Source organism: Corvus moneduloides, chromosome 13 (assembly GCF_009650955.1).
Source record: "Corvus moneduloides isolate bCorMon1 chromosome 13, bCorMon1.pri, whole genome shotgun sequence".
In the NCBI taxonomy this organism is placed as follows: domain Eukaryota; kingdom Metazoa; phylum Chordata; class Aves; order Passeriformes; family Corvidae; genus Corvus; species Corvus moneduloides.
In genome coordinates this window covers 4,396,748-4,414,125 of record NC_045488.1, presented here as the reverse complement: position 1 = coordinate 4,414,125, position 17,378 = coordinate 4,396,748, and the positions used below count along the sequence as shown (strand labels likewise).

The 17,378-nt window shown below is 39.1% G+C and overlaps 1 protein-coding gene across 3 annotated transcripts; it reads left to right on the top strand.

Annotated features, from left to right (window-relative positions):
• The first annotated feature begins 1,966 nt into the window (after positions 1-1,966).
• Positions 1,967-9,002, top strand: CFAP161 (cilia and flagella associated protein 161). Of its 3 annotated transcripts, XM_032123286.1 has the most exons (7): positions 1,967-2,070; positions 2,182-2,271; positions 2,440-2,675; positions 3,329-3,413; positions 4,294-4,452; positions 5,114-5,187; positions 6,123-9,002. In XM_032123286.1, the coding sequence occupies exons 1-7, from the start codon at positions 2,008-2,010 to the stop codon at positions 6,289-6,291; spliced, it is 876 nt and encodes a 291-aa protein (XP_031979177.1). In that variant the 5' UTR covers positions 1,967-2,007; the 3' UTR covers positions 6,292-9,002. The 3 variants fall into 3 exon arrangements, with proteins under 3 accessions (XP_031979177.1, XP_031979178.1, XP_031979179.1); XM_032123287.1 differs by lacking the exon at positions 4,294-4,452; XM_032123288.1 differs by lacking the exon at positions 5,114-5,187 and having other exon boundaries at positions 6,123-6,233.
• The last annotated feature ends 8,376 nt before the right edge of the window (positions 9,003-17,378 follow it).

The window sequence follows — 17,378 nt, the reverse complement described above, 5'->3', positions numbered from 1 at the left end:
TGTATTCTGGCATAACTTGACACACAAAACATAGATCAATTCTTCCACAAGCACAGCTTTTCTTCACACCATTTAATACAACAAACAACTGTTAGGAGTAAACACAGATTTTATCTGCTCAAAAGGAAACTGAGCTGAGCTGAATAGGCCTGTAACCTTTCCTGCAGGGAAGATGTTCAATTTTCAAACATGTTTATAGGGAGCTCTTCTTGTTTGTTTTCAGGAAATGCTATGTAATGAGAAATTAAATCCTTCCAGGTGACAAGGATAGTCCTGCTAAGAGATGCTTGGAGATATTTCTGTACACAACTGTATTTTAGTACAAATACTTCTCTCTGCATCAGAATGCATATGTAACCAAGTACAGACAGTGCATAAAGCTACAAAAATGTGGAAGCTTGCTGTGAATTCTGTATATCAGCTACATGCACAGCAAGACAGTGCATGGGCTCTTAACGACACGGCTAAGTATGATAGATGGTTTTATAACAATGATATGTTACTGAATATTGATTTAAGTGGCTTAATTCTGAAACAAGAAAAAGGTGTTTGGCTTTTGGCATTCAGCTAAGATGAACAGAGTTTCTTCCTTATTTTAATTAAACAGTTTCAGCATTGCTGCCAACAGAGCTGGGCGCAGGCAAGTGTGACTTACCAGAACTGAACACTGAGTGGTGCTATTTGAACAAAAATGGATAGCATCGGGCCCTTAAAAGGTTCGGGATGTGCTTAAGTAACTTTTTGAGTAATAACTTTTGGGTTAAAAAACAAACAGAAAAGAGCCAAGATTCATGTGAATTGCTGTCAAAATTGCCTGATGATAACATGTAGCCCCGCTGTCCATGCAAAAAACCCGTTGTCTTTTAATCTTTTTAAGTTGTCCAGCATTGAAACCATAGAATAGCAAGCTTACAAGAAAACTGTGACAGTTGTAAAGGGATTAAATGTGTTGTGCAAGGATCTACACCATCTCTGAAGATCATTGGCTTAGCCTATCTGGAAAGTGAACAAACACACGGCATAGTCACTTAGCTTAACTTGCCATGTAGATTCCAAACAAAGATAATAACAAACCAAAACATTTACAGCCAAAACATTCACCTGATGCATTCGCTCGCACTAAGCATAACAAAGAAGTTTTTTACAGTGAGCGTGGTAAAACACTGGCACAGGTTGCTCAGAGAAGCTGTGGCTGCCCCATCCCTGGAAGGGTTCAAGGCCAGGTTGGACGGGGCTTTGAGAAACCTGGTCAGGTGAAGGTGTCCCTGTCAACAGCAGGGGAGGGCTGAAACGAGATGATTCTGAGGGTCCCTTTCCATGCAAGCTACTCTATGATTCACAGTATTCACCAACAGCGCAGTGATAACGGAGTGAACTCCTTCGCGGCGTTAAGCTGATGCACCTCTTTGTCTAATATGGACTGTAAAAGGCAAGAGCCCGAGGAGGGGCACTCGACTGAGCCGAGCTGTTCTTACTACCGGGGAGAAGAGACCGAAATGTTAAGTGGTGCAACAAGAGGAAACAGCCCCAGGTTGCTCTGGTGAAGTTCAGACTGGAAACCGATACATCGAAAAGGGTTGTCAAGCACTGGAACAAGCTGCCCAGCCCAGTGGCGGAGTCACCACCCCGGAGGCATGTAAAAGATGTGCAGATGTGGCACTTGGGGGACACGGTTTAGCGCGGACCTGACAGTGTTCGATTCACAGTGAGACGGGATGATGTGAAACACCTTCTCCCCCTCAGGCACTTCATGATTCCCGGCCCCTCACGGCCCCTCGCCCTCGGCGCCGCTCAGGCCCCGCCCCCTGCCCCGCCCTCCCCGGGCTGGCCAATCGCAGCCCAGCCCGCCCCGGGCTGGCCAATCGCAGCCCATCCCGCCCTGGGCTGGCCAATCGCAGCCCCGCCCTCCCCGGGCTGGCCAACCGCGGCCCCGCCCCTCCGCCCCGGCTGGCCAATCGCGGCGCAGCGCGGTCGCCATGGCGACGCGGGACGCGTCCCGGCCCGGCCATGGCGTCCTACAGGCTCGGGGTCCGCGTGGGGAACTGGCTGGAGGAGGAACTGGCGGAGGAGGTACCGCCACCCCAGGCCTCGCCCGCCTGCTCCCCTGGTCTCTAAATCCACTTCAGACGCGAGATTTTGGGTGCCGGCTAACACGTCTGCTCCTCTCTCCTTTGCCAACAGGAGCGCCTGAGGGATTTTATCCGTAAGAGAGAACAAGGACAACTTTTAGGACAGAGATTGGCCAGACTTCAAGAGAGTGTTTTCAAGAAGGTAATTTTTAAAGAGGGTTGTGTTCATCCCCCCAAGACCCCCCATGGAATGGCATAGCTCTTATTATTGTTCTGCGTGCGCTAAGAATGCTACGGAATTTATGTGCTAAAATACTTCTGATATGAGGTTCAGATAATGCTGTAAAATACTGTGTAAATTTTAATTTAGGTAGAGCTGTCAGTATCTTCTGATGGATTTGTTCACTTTGGAGACACTGTGTTGCTTATGAACCCAGACAACAAATCCTCGAAGGAGAGGGAGCCCGAAATCTCTGGTGATGTGACTCTGGCTGTTGACATGGAAGAAGTATCCCTGTACTCGGATGAACCCCTGCAGATCTCACGTGGACTTAGTGCAGTCAAGAGCGTGGACCCTATGGGTCGAAATGCTTTCTGTATTGTAAGGTCTGGTACTTTATTCTGACTTGTTTTCAGCTATTATTTTAGCTTTAGCTACCTTGTTTTGGGAAATAGGCAGCGACGTTTGCTAATATACAAAGGAATTTGAGTAAATTTAATTTATTTAAGAAGGAGTATTCAGTCATGCATTATGCTTGATTCTGTGCTGCATAATACTCTGATTAATTCCAAGGACCTCTAAATCAGCTTAGGTGTGATAACAGAATTAAGTTCACTGTATCATTTGGTAAATTCTGCAGCTGTTTTTATTATGCTCATATTCCAGTTGCAGACAAAACATGTCCAAATACCACTACTATTAATATTCACTCTCCTGCAAGCAGAAATATGTGTCATTGCTTTTGCTTTCCATGAAGTGGACGTGGTTCTGTTGTCCTAAAAACCCAGCATATTCTCTTTCTCAAATATATATTTAATTGCTGCTCTTTGTTGGACAAGAAAGAGAAGTACAGAGTCCTGCTCAATAGTCAAAGCCTCTGCCTTAGGTTAAGATATTTAACCTATTTTAGAAAGTAAACAATACAAAATATTGTTCGCAAAGCAACATCTAACTGTAGACCAAAACAGACAAAAACCCCTAAATAATAGTAAAACTGATTATTTGAATGTATCTTTTTTCCTTTTTACTATTTTAACAGTGTTGATGGAAGTGCAGTGGGTGAACCACTTAGATACGGGCAAAACTTCCTTATTGGGACAAAAGGAGGGGTTTCTGACAAAATGGTAAGGCAATAAAATTGCAAATGGCAGTGGTAGCATATACTGATAACGTGCATTGAATCCTTATCTAAGTATAGATAGATAAAGCTGTACAGTGGTTCAACATCTTAACTTCACACAACAGGCTCAGAATCATGCATAGATCAAGACAAGTAATACCTAATTAGAAAGTTTATGCTACTTGCCTGTGATCAGGTGTGCAGACCAAGGGGGCTGTTAGCCAGAACAACTGAATAAAGGAGATCTAAAAAAGGAAAGAAAAAGAAATCACGGTTAGACTGTGAATCATTAAAGAATTCATCAAGGAGATTTTAGGTTTTTTCACTTTGAACAACTCACTTAAGAGTTGGACTTGATGATCCTTGTGGGTCCTTCCAACTCAGAATATTCTGAATATTCAGAATGTTCTGAAACTCCAAGATGAGAAGATTTCCTTTCTTATGAAGATGATCTATAGCAGGAATACAAAGTCAGGCACTATTCTATCATTCCAAGGGAGCAGATTTCTATTAAATGGTAACATTCTTTCCCTCTGCAAATTAAAAGCAAATAAAGTATTACCTGTATGTATACATGCAAAATAAATCACCACAACTTTGAAAAATTTTTCCTTCTCAACAGTCACTCTGGTGAGATAAAAAATGTTTGGAGTGTAAATTCAATTTTAAGTTAGTATTCACTAATCTGCATATAGAATTACTACTTAATGAGTTTATCAACAGCATAGAATCTATCCTATGGGTTTTGCTTGCATAATTTTAGCTGGGAAGACTGATCTGTCAGAAGCCAAGAGAAAAGATTTTTCTTCAAAAATATGTTTTAAAATTATGTATCTTGTTTCTTTGACATTAACACCATCATTAATATATATTTTTATTTACAGTTCTATCTGGCAAGTGACCACAAAACATTTCGAGAATTTGCTAAAAAATCTCGCCTTCAGAAAGTCTTTTTGACAGCTGAGCTTTCCTATTTGACTTTCTGGCAAGTTAAGGCCTTGGATCCACAGCTGCGTCTTGAATATGAGGGATGTCCAGTTCCTGTAAGAAAATAAAACTGTAGGAAACGTTATGAAAATTTAATTGAAACAGGTGGATTACTGAGAAAAAAAAATGTTATCCATTTTATTCACATATTTCCTTTACGCCAGTTCTGACCTTGACGTTTAGGAAGGGGGAGAGGGAAGGAACAATCTCTTTAATTAGGGAATCTGCTTATACAAATATTTGTTTCTGGTGTTCATTTTGAGGTTGACTTGTTCAGTTTTTCTCATCAGAAATTTTAAAAGGTTCACATTTTATCATGTGAGGGTGCAGTACTTACCTGTTTTTCAGGCCTTTTGAGACACTAGATTCCATTTCCAATGTTTTGAGATGTGATTAAATAACAGCTCCTGTAGATTAAACGTCTAATAAAATTCTCAAGGCATCTCAATAAGTGGATGATTTTCCAAATGTTTTTAACCTTTTGCAAATACAGTATTTTCCTGTACCAGATAATTGCTAGACTTCCTGAAGTGCTGGTGTACAGCAGAGTATCACAAATACAACTGTTCCCCTACAGCCTTGAACTGGGACTCATTTACATGAATCAGCTCACTAATCAACAAAGTCAAAATTATCTAATTGTTAAAGACGGTCTTTACTCACAATATTTGTTTAAAAACGTTTGTCAAGTGTCTTCCCTTGTTCTTTTTTTTCCAGACAGAAACTAAAATTATTATTACTCATTGCTATACCAATCGCAACCTAGCCATTCCAAGGACCTTCTGTGTGTGGTAAGGATAACTTACAGCTGGCACAGTGTGTGCACAGTGATGTGCCAACATCAAGAATTACTCTAAGGAGCAATAGAGGTGCTTTAGGAACACACTGAGGAAATGGAGAGGAATGCAGAATGCCATTCTCCTTTCCCTTATTTTACATTTTGGCCACTGTGTTGCTGCAGACAGTTGGCTCAGTCTTAGTTGTTTGGATTTTTTTTTTTTGTTTCATTTTCCATTATCATATCATGCTTTTAGTTTTCTCTAGTTTCTTGGTGGTTGTCCCTTTGAGTATCTTGGGCAATGTCAGTTGTTTGGGTTACTTTTGAAGGAAAAAAAAGATATACTAAGAAGTGTAAGGAACAAGGGAACTGAATAAAATCACACTGCTTAAAGCTCTGTATGCTTATGTCCATCTGAATCAATGTCTCTACAAATTGAAGTTAATCCAACAATTCCAGTTAATACACATGCGTTAAATTAATATTGATTAAACACTGCTAAGAGTATACCAATGTTTCCCATTAACTTCTTAGCAAGACTGCAGATTTGTATAAGATTTTTGAGGATGCAAGGTCTGAAAGTTTGAGGCTAAAAAAGTTGAGTAGCCAGAGTCTTCCTCAGTCAGAGAGAAGTGGGGATGAGGGCTTAACCAGCTTGTACATATTGAGTTGGTGTATCAGGGCCTTATTCTGCTGGGGCTCCTTTTAGCTCTGAGGTGAGAAAGGTGGCATTTGCCTTGGATTTCAAGTTCCTAAATTATTCATAGGAAACAAAGTGGGTTATTGTGTTTCTTGTAAGGATCTGTTATTTGAAAGTGCAGGGTGATGATTCTGAGCAAGCCAAGAGAAAAATGAGAAAATCTTGAACAATTCACAAGTAATGAAGATTTGCTGAATTTGTATATGTATTAATTCTCCCTGCCTATCCCCTCTCTTTTGACTTTGCAGGTCTTATTTTGGAAGAGAATTTGAAGTAATTTGTCACAATTATCTGGACTCCCACAAAGTTGAAGAAGATCAGAACCACTGGGAGATAGTTACAGGAAATCCTGGTCCTGAAGATGGTATAATGCTTGAGAGACCCGAAGCTCTCCCAGAAGGGTACAAGAATGAATGAGTTTCATGAAAAGACAGAGAATATAAAAGCACAAGACTACAGCCAGTAGAGGTTGATGAGACTCTGATTCTTGTTTCTTTCTGTTTAGATTTTAGTTTGAGTGATGTTTGTTTTAAAAATGGAATTGAAAGTCTGCCATTAGCAATAATTGCATATAGATTTTCATTGAATTGCTGGCTCTTGGAGTATATTTAACCAATTCTTCCAAAGGCAAACCAGTGTCACAATTTTTAAAAAGGTCAGTGGACAGTTTCCAAAACACTGAAAACCAAGCACATGCAAATTTATCATGGGATATTTTGACATTTAAAGTTCATCTGAAAGAAAGCTGGTTGTTGAGCTTATTCCACCCTCCATCTAGCACAACATTGCCAATTATTAAATCACAAATGAGATTTTTTTATCTTGAAATAGTCTTCTAATTCATGGATATAAATTGAGCTTTTTATGTTTGTCCACATATTCTAAACACTTAAATATCAAGTAACCAAGAACTTGAGCACAGTGATGCACACTAGATACTTACAACAGCCTTTTCCATGCATCACCATGTTCCATTTACCTCTCACCCACAGCATTTTCCAATACGTGGTCATTTCTAACAAGTTTGAGAGTAAGGTAAAATTGTCAAAGAAAATTAGGCACCCACAAGTTTCATGACAGTAAATGCCAAACAGAAAATAAATATGAGATGCTGTAAGTTTATCCCAGTAAGAAAAAGATTGGAGTCTATGTTCTTACCTAATTAAACAACAGAAAATCCACATGAAATTAAACAAAAAAAAGGCCTTTGAAGGGTAAAAATTTCAGCCAAAACTCACATATTCTTAAAAAACAAAACCAAGCATAAAATGCAAAGACTTGGAAAACAGATATCATTACTTCATAGATTTACCTTTCTTTATATGGAAGCTGAAAAAGCATCACAGAGAATCTTTTAATGTATGACATTCCATTATATCCATTGAGTTAAATGTATATTTATTTCATCTCTTACTGTACCACAAGAACAGGCTCTTTCTGCACAAAGGAAGTGAATACCCAAGTAAAATACTACATAGATCTCCATTCATAAAAGATTCCAAAGATCTTCAATGATTATAATAAAGTCAATTAAAACTTTCTAAGTTTTCCCAAAACAAACCCGCTAAACTTTCACAAAAGAAGGGATCTTTAAGCTCTATTCCCAAATAGTCTGTTTGAAGCCCACAGGCAAGGCTTACAAAGTTCTTGCCTTTATTCAATATAAGTTAAATCAGCAGACTGCAGCATCAGCTAACTGGCACTTGGCATACAGGATCTCAGAGCAGCAGACAGCTCATGGTGCTGTGACATGCAGGTTTGCTTTGAGGGCGTGCACTGCAGAGGACAGCTTTTGAATCACACTCCTTGTGTGCAAAGATTTACAGATCTGTTATAGATGGGCTGTTATACAGGAAATGATCTATTATAGATGGGCTGTTATACAGGAAATGATCTTTAGGAACCTTTTCTTTTGCTTTTCCTTTCATTTTCTGTGTAAGGATTTGTAACATGATGTGTGATGTGTTTGTAGAGGGTCTGTTAATACTTCAACATTCAGAGGTTAAAATTTGCACATTTTCACAATGGATTGACATGAATCTACTTATATTTTGTAGATATTAAATTAGTGAAACTTAAACTGCATGAATGCACTGCAGTGTTTCTAACTTGGCCATTGTGGACTTCTGCTGGTGTTAGATGCAGCTATTTCGACTCTAAGTCTCTTTCCTCTGGGTCAAATGTAGGAAACAAGAAGAGGCTTTAAACCAAAACCATTTCTGAAACAAAGCTTCGTGTGAACTCATGCAGGAGTGAGAGCTGTGTGGGCAGAGTGCCTGGGCTGGCTGATGTTTTGGGTAGGAGTGTTTGTGTGTGCATTTTTGTGGAAGGAAAGCAATGCAGGCTGTACAAAAACAAGTTTTGTAAAGATTTAGAGGAAAAACAAAGAGATAAACAGATACAGAAATGAGTACACAAGCAGGTAATGCTGGAATTGGGGGCTGATTAAAAGTGCCTTGGAGACTTGTGTGTTTTCATCACTTTGTGCTTGTTGGAAAGGACTTCTTGAGCTGAAAATAAACAGGATTGAATCAATATTCCTGATTCCATTCGCACTGTTACCCCCACAGATTTGTGCATATATAATAGATATTTATAATTCATCTAATTCACGATAACAAATACAGATACTTACCTGTTTCCCAATTTTTCTTTTAAAAGCCGTTTTGCTTTTTTGCACTTCTTAATATCGGCCACCCGATGGCGGCACATCTTTCTAAACAGCAGAATTATTGCTCCATCTGTGAAGCAACCTGAAACGTGTAAATCCAAGTGAGTCCCTAATACAATGCCACAGAAGGAAAACAAGTGAAAACAGACTTGAATTCTGGGCTACAGTATGTCATTAATGTTAAATCATGGGTTTTTTTGGAAAATAAAGTTAAGCACAAAGGTAGACAGAGCAACGTAGGACATTGTGAATTGGGTACAATCAACTTCTTTCAATTAATTGGAACATTAAGTAATTTGTAACCAAAGCATACTTAGAGGAAACTGGGAGCTTTTCCTTCACTTTCTATGTAAAGATATGAAACTTGATGTGTGCTGACCAATGCATATTTTTATAGGGGCACTGTTGTTGCTTACTCCAATTTACAGAAATAAAAATTATGTACATTTTCACGACAGATTGACATAATTCTGCTTTGATTCTGTTGGTATTAAACTAGGAAAAAATCAGGCTGTGTAGAGCTCAGTGTAGGGTTTGTAACTTATCCATTTGTTGATAAACACAGGATTTAATATAAAGAATTAGAGGATTGAATATTAGTGGAGAACATGAACAACCCTGCAATTTCCAGTTAGAATCACAATATTTCTCATGGATAAGGCAATGGAGACCTGAACCATACTCCAGACCTGACCACTGGGTTGCTTTTTCTTGTCCTAATACTGCATATCATGAAATATGGGCAGTGATGCTTCCCTCCTTTGCAATGCACTTTGCTTTTTGTTGGTGTATGGCACAGTCATATTAAGAAAGCTTTCAATGCTTCTTCCAAATTAGACCCAATATGGATAGCTCCACAAAGTACATTGTGGGAAGATAAAACTGGCTTTGCCTCCATTCCAGACAGTTCAAAAGCTGTTAGCATGAAGCCAATCCTGAGCTATTAGCCCTTGCTGAGGGACGGGGTGCATTAGTTCAAATTTAGTGCTGTGTTACAATGGCTTTTCACAGGCCTGAGGCACAGAGAGTGCTCATATCTGCACGTTTTTCTCTGCAGTTGTGTGTTAGCAGCACAATATTGAAGTAAGGGAGAAAATTCAGAGTCAGCAAAGAAAAGGTGACTGGTTAACTCACACTTTGGTAACACTGGAAAATGAAAATCCAGTTTCAAATATGCCTTTTCAATTCCCTCTCTTTTGCATTCTTCCCCAACTTATATTTCACATCACATCACTTCTCTGCCATGTTGTCTAGCCCAAACTTACTGATTTACTGTGGTTATAAAGTGCTCTTCTAGCACTCAGCACAAGTTCTTGGGCTCACACCTAATCACATCAGTATCTTCAGAGGCTGCTTTTCTCTCAGTGATTGTCATGAAGTATTCTTTTAGCTCAGATAGCTGATAGAGGAAGAAGCCATATGCAGGATTAGTAACTGGATAAAACATCTGAGGGAAAATGGCACAGAGAACATTACAATAAAATTCCACACATCAGTGGAAGAAAATATCCAAGCACTGGAAAATTTGGTGGAGTTGGCAGGTAAGAGGATGATTTTGATAACATCTGTGCCAAATCATCCTAAATTAATATTGCACATCTGTTGTAATTTGAGTGGGGTGGGTGTGAAATGATCTTTTAAAACCATAGCTGTTGTTTTAGAAACACTTAAGACTTCAATGTATGAAAATTAAACTAAGGAGGCCACAAAATAAAAAGAATACAGATGTGAAATGCAAAATACATTAAATACAAGTGGAAATTATGAAATCTCTGTGTCATTTTATCAGCTACACTTCCCTTCTAATTCTGTTCTGTTTTAGGCTTTGTCCCGGGTCTTGCCTCCATTCTCTGCCTGACCTGCCTTATTTCCTTGCCCACACAGAGGGGCGAGCCTTGCTTTGTCAGCTCCCCCCTTCATGCTGGTTTGCCTTTGCCCTGGAAGCTGTAAAAGGGAATCTAATCCTCCACACTTGAGTCTCCTGGCAAAGAGGAGAAGTGGGAAAATCTGTCACCTTGCTGGATGTGTGCTGTTTCAGCAGCCATAAGGGTATCACCTACAGGATTTGCATGATAAATAAGCATTAAGAGGGACGACTTGGCATAAAGACATAGGGAGAGCCCTCCACTTTGGGATTTTTGGGGGTTTTTTTGGTTGACACTGTGTGTAGAGTGTATGTAGTGAAACAATTGACACTTTTCTTCCTTTTATTTTTCCCACTGCTGGGCTTGTACAAGGCAGCATCTTTCACTCAACAGAAGAGAATCGTCAGTATGGTGCTAGAAAGTATTATTACCACAGAGGCACTTTCTCTGGAGAAGTTTCTACGTGTTCTGGCAAGGAGGATTCAAAGTACAGCACAATAGGCACAAACATGTAAAAATGTCTGATGACATTAATACCCAAATTCAGTGGTGAAATTAATTCATACACATGAATCTCTAAGTTTATATGAGAAGCTCAGAGAGCTCATTTCCCAACATCTGTTAAATGCTGCTTCATACAATACGTCAAAACAAAACTAAACAGACCATCCAGTTAGAGGGCAGCTAGAATATATGTTTCTATAATGCTGGTCTTGTTTTAATTATAACCTCCTTGGGGCAGGGACCATATCTTCATCATCATTGTTTTTTTCCGAGCACGTAGAACTACAGCAGAAAAGCTCAGTAAGTAATAGCATAAAGCTGTTATTAAAAGTGTTTGTAAGATGACAAAAAACTGAAGTAAACCTGGTGCAAATAGCCAGAGATATGGGCATATGAAATCTACACATAAAGCAATGCCAAACAGTAAACTCTTAGTGTGGGGTATGAAGATTCAGCTGGCCAAGTAATTCTGACGTTAATAGGAGTTGCTAGGAGAAGATCCCACAAACCACAGTGCTGTCCTTGTGGGTCTGACAAACCCACAGAGGGGAGTAAGAATTATCCATGGTAGTATTTATTTTTATACATATATTTAGTTTTTTAATTACATGGCATACTAGTCAAAAATACCTAACCAACCCTTAGCACAAGTCCCATTCGCAAAAGAGACACCAGTCCTGAGAAACTGAAGATCTGCTGCTTCAGTTTGTTCATGTTAATACTGTCAGGAATGATGTTGTACATACCTTTGGAGATCTTAGTCTAAGAGATAATTTTCAAAAATCATATTTAGATGTTTCTGAAAACATTACCTGTACGATTTATAAAGATATTAAATCCCTAAGCAAAATGAAAGCAAGAAACTAGTGAATAAACGAAGCACTGAAGTTTGAACTACCTTTGCTTTATATTCAAACATCTTAAAACTCCTAAAATGCTGATTACTGTGGATTATTGTTTTAGGGTCACTAAAAGATCAAACACAGAGTTTTTAGAAATCCATGTCAGACAGAATTTTCTGTCCTTCCTCCCTGGTTTCCTACCACTCTTCTTCCTTGGGCTTTCTGCTTCTTCTACATCCTGAAGAAACAACTGAGCAGTTGTTTGGGGAAAAGTTTAAGGTTCATCAGCTTTTCCGGTCTTTTTGCTGACAATTTTGGCAGCATCATTATAGCCAGAACACCCAAGATGTATTATAGTCTCAAAAATAACCAGAGAATTCAACTCTGTCATGAAAATAAACACATACAGAGAAATATAAATGAATTGCTGCTATATACACATACACACACTGGGAACTTTAATGCTGACACACAAATCACATCCAGTTCAGCATATGCAGGAGAACAATCTTTCCTCATGTAAGAGTATTAACTGGTTTCTTTTTAAACTACCTGAAGTAATTAGTTCTTTCAGTGTAATCTGTAGTGGTCAGGGACTTATTCAGGTCTGGTTATAAATGGCTCCACAGCATCACATGGTGATCCAGAGTAACACTCTAGCTATACTGACTGCTCCACCATCCACCCTTTTTCTTATCTGTCTTCATTCCCCTTTCTGCTTTCTGCACGTCCTCAAATCCAGCTGACCTCGGGTTCTAGTCACAAGTCTTACAGAGAAACTAGAAATTTGCTTAAAGATGGCCCAGCTTATGAGCTGTGCTCTTAGCTGCTCCTAAGCCGGTCAAGGTGATAATTCTCTCCAGAGCATAGTGAGTGGAGGACCTAGATAACTTTGTGGTCAATAATTCATAATTACAACAAAAGCAACTTTTAACCTTGTTGGTGTAAGTTTTATGATAAATTCCTAATTTATTTTACTGTGTTTTGTGAATTCGCTGCCAAAATGGCAGTTGAATTTTACTTTTAAGGCTTTCTTATTGAAACACCAGCTTTGGATCTAACCAGGAATTCTGCCAGAAGTCACCCTATTGTAAGAAATATTTATGACCAATAAAACATTTTTTGTTCTTGAATCAAACTAACTTGCATTAATAATTTAAGCAGGTTGCTGTGGTATTAGCTGAATGCATTTCGGGAGTCCCAAGCAGGCAGAGTTGAGATCATCAGCATTCAAGCTCTTAGACAGAACAGGCAGCTTGAAAGGCAACTAAAGAGTGCCTCCTGCTTTGTTGTCTTGGGAGGGGAAGCCAATCAGGATAAAAGGGAAGGGCTGAGTATGAAACTGCAAATCTCAGAGACTTAGGGCAGTTAACTCTGGCCTGGCAAGCCCTTGAAGAAAGCAGTCAGCCATGGTAATCACCTAGACAAGCACCATGGGACGAGGCAGCCACCCACAGCTGCACAGCAGTACAAATTAAATCATCCCTACTGTGAAGTAGAATGTCTAATAGATCATAATTACAAAGATGGGGTCTGGGCTAATTTCTTACACAGGTGGTAAATTGCTGTAGCTCAGGTAAGGAGCATTAGTAAACTTTGTCTTTTGTTTTCATGGCAACACTGGAACTCAGTGATCATGGTAGAGGTAAAAAACAGACCAGGCAAGCCAAAAATCCCCTCTGTTTGAGATTTGTATCTCTGGTCACTGTTTCAAAGGAAGACAAACCTGTTTCCATTTCCCTGTCTAACACAGGGAATTGTATTCTGCTCTGCACTCCCTCATGCGTGTACCATGTGCCCTCTCCCCTCATTCACTGTGTCTGTGCATCACTATCCCTACTGGGCATAGCTCTTTCATAAAGGTAGTAAGAAGTAGATTGTGGATGTTTATTAGGTGCTAATGAGAAAAACAGAAAAAACATTACAAAGCAAATATTTTCATTGTTCTTAAATATGTTGGCATTCCAAAGTTTTCCATAAAATTCGTCTGCATATGCTTGCTCTCAAATGGCACCAAATTCCACAGGTTGAATGAATCAAATTAATAATTTTGATTAAGTTATCAGTTTATCCAGACACAAGTTCCCTGGCTCTCATGTCTTTCTCCACATTCCTTTTTCAGAAACAAATTACAGTTTGTTTAAAAGGAGTGCACGTAGCTATCTCAATAATTACATGACCTTTGTATGGCATCACATGTATGACCTTTGATACAACATAGCTTATTGTTCCCACTGCTTATTGAGAATTTCAGTGCTTCCAGAAGTACTTGAAATTCAACATTTTTATCTGTCCTTTGCTAATTAATATCTAACTATAAATCAGCTGATTGTGCCATGCTGGGCGGTTACGGAATTTTGTCGGTAAGTGCCAACTGATTTTAAACAGTGCCACGGTTTGGGACTACTGAATGGTTTCCTCTGAACACTGGGCTTCATACAGCATTCAGAAACACCAACACAAATTCCTGCTTCCCATGAAATTAGCTTAACAAGGATTTGGGGAGTAACCATTTGCACTCTATGGTTGATGTGTGCAACCTTTTCATCCAAGCAATTATTTCTGAGAACAGAACGTTCATTCATCACGGAAAGAATTGAGGCAAAGTCAATTTATACCACACATTTGGCCTGACACATGACACAACCATTTGCTGTTTGGTTTTAGAAGTTAAGCATTACATATAATCCAAAAAGTGGTGAAGGTTTTTTGGTCAGCCCATGTAACCTATAACAATCTTATATTTTCAGCAGTAATATCAGGTTGTTGTTATAAAGAAAGATGTCAGAATTGGTATAAATGCACAATAGTAATTTTTCAAATATATTTGAAGGTATTCTACAAAAGAGAACTTATTATTGTGCCAGGGTAGGTCAGCAATTTTTGCCAATGAGCAGTGTGATTAAGTGAGAACAGTCCTCCTGTGTAACTGTCATGAGGAGAGTATTTGTCACCTGGAATTCTGTGTGCTTCAACATAACAGCATGCTTGGCTACGGTAAGTTTCCTGAGGGTGGGACAATGAAGTTGAAACTGAAATGATAAGCAACGAAAGGAGTTCTTAAAGAGTTCAGAAAATACATCCATGAAACCAAATTTACAGAGACAGAGAAGAACACAAACTAAAGCCCTTCAAAATATATTTAAACTTGCAGAACTACCTCTCCCTGGGGAGGATCCAACATGATATTAAGTTTCTGCAGGTGAACCTAGGTTATTTTCCCCACAGAAATAAACAGTGATCATTACAATTTAGGAGACAAATATAGCCACAGTTATATTCTTCAATAAAAGTCTGTAAAGCTTTGTGTTGATACATTTCTCCCTTGCTCATTGAAGTTAAAAAGTTTCCTTGAAAGAGCATTTTAGAGATCAAAGAGAATTCACCTTTGCCACAGTTAAAACCAGTTTGTCTCATACAGTTCCTGTTACTGCAAAAAATATACTAGCATGATAAGCCACTGGTTATGGAATAAAAAGTGTATTGGGTTTGAGTCTCACATTTCATTAAGCTACGTAACATTTGCTTGTTGAGTACAATCAGGACAACACACAGTAACTTACAATTAATAACTTCACTTAGGTAGTGAAAACAAACCATTATTGAGGTGAATTCCTTTCACCTGATCTTGCCAATTACTACATTGCATTCTTCCAGTCCAGAACATTAATGCAAAATATGAATGACCAAGCAGGCTTTTGGAAAAAGTGCTAAACAGAAACGTAGCTCCCAAAATTGATCATGAGAGTACTAAATGCTGAGATGAGATCAGCCACTTCGACAAAACCAGTATATTCCTGCTGTGGCAAATTGCATAGAGCAGAATAAACATTCCAGGAAGTTCTAATTACCGTCATGATGAACTTTATGTGACCACATTTCTGATTCAAATGCATCTGCCTTCACATTCCAGTGCTCTGAATTCTGTCTCATGACGGTATGTACACAGACAGCAAAGACATCACATTGCAGCAATCTGCTGGAAGAAAATGAAACAAATTATTTCGTCTCTTACTGCAAAACACACTCCTTGGACTTCTTATAGTGGTTTTCTGAACTCTTCCCACCTTGTTACCAGCTGTGCTAAAGTGAGCGGGTGCCAGAATTGGACATGGAGTGCTCATTTAATGCTTTGTTCAGTAGTAAGGATCCTGTTCTTCCTTGATGCCTTTTTGGCACATGCACTCATTTTCAAGGCTGCATCCAAGATCTCAGTGAGGGTGGGTGGCCTGGCTGGAGAAAAGAGTTGCATCCTCAAACCCCACTCCTGTTCTCATTTCTCTTTGCTTGAGCACTTTGAGAGCAGCACAAGCTGTTCCACTGGGGCCAAGGAAGCAGGGAGGGGAAGATGGAGAAGTGACATTTGTTGCACAGAAGAACGTGCTTGGGCTCTGTAGTTAGACTAAGAGCACCTGAGAGCTGCTTTTCTGAATTCAGCTGTGAGAGGATTATTCCACGCAGCTCTGGAGAGGTTGAAAGAGACTCTTCTGCTGAATGGAGACTTTGATTCTCTCTGTCCTGCCATTCTGCTCCTCTAGGTAAACTCTAGCTTTGCCTATAGCTACTCTGGCTGAACTTGTCCCTGTAGAGTAAGTTTTAACAGTCAATTGTTGTTAAATTCTTTAATAAAGACATTAGAACAATGGATAAAAGTATAATTTCAGGAATATAATCTAGTGTTTATTTTAAATGTCATCAAGTTTCTAAGGCTAAAGAATAGCAGAGGACTAAGAAATATATTATGACTCAGAAAGTTGTGAAGTCTGAATAAAAAGATACAAGTCAATGGTTATTTTGAGCTGGGAAGGATATTAAAAAGTGGAGATCCTACGACCTACACCAAAACTGGGGTTAATTTAATCTCTTTGTTACTCATCTGGAAAGCAAGCATACAGTAGCAGAGACAGCATAACTGGGAACTATGTGATTATTTAGAAAAGCCATGACTTAAAAAAAAACCCAACAGCAAACAAGACAAAACAAAAGCCTAAAAGAAGGGACGGAAAAAGATGGCAGCTGAAATTTAGTGTAGGCAAGCGTGAGGTAATGTGTACTAAAAAGAACAATTTGAACTACTCACATACACTTGATGGTTTGCAAAATCACTCAAGAAAAAGATCTAGGCGTTACTGCAGACAGCTTAATGGAAACTTCTACTCAGGGCACAGTAGTGGTCAAAAAAAGCAAACAAAATGTCAGGCTATATTAAAGATGGATGGAAGAATAATACTGGAAAGAACAACAATACCACCAAATATGTCGACAAAGTATTCTTCATCTTAAGATCAGGGTATTTTGCTTTCTTTATGTGAAAAGAAATGGGAATCACAGGGAAAAAGAAATTAAATGGTATTTAGGGGCATTGATAAACAAAGTGAAAGATATTTAAAGGGTATCAGAATGATGACATCCTTCAGATTAAGGGTTTTTTTTCTAAACAGCTTCTCTGTTCCTCAGCTGTTGAGTTTGCAGATAGGGTTAGCAGGAGGGTATCTGTCCCTTTGTCATGTCTACTGAGACAAGTGACAATCAGACTGTGGATGATCTCCTTTTGAGCATGAGGCCTGAATGTAATTTCTGTGCTGCTCTAGAGAAAAATGGAAAGGCTCAGTTCCTCACAGA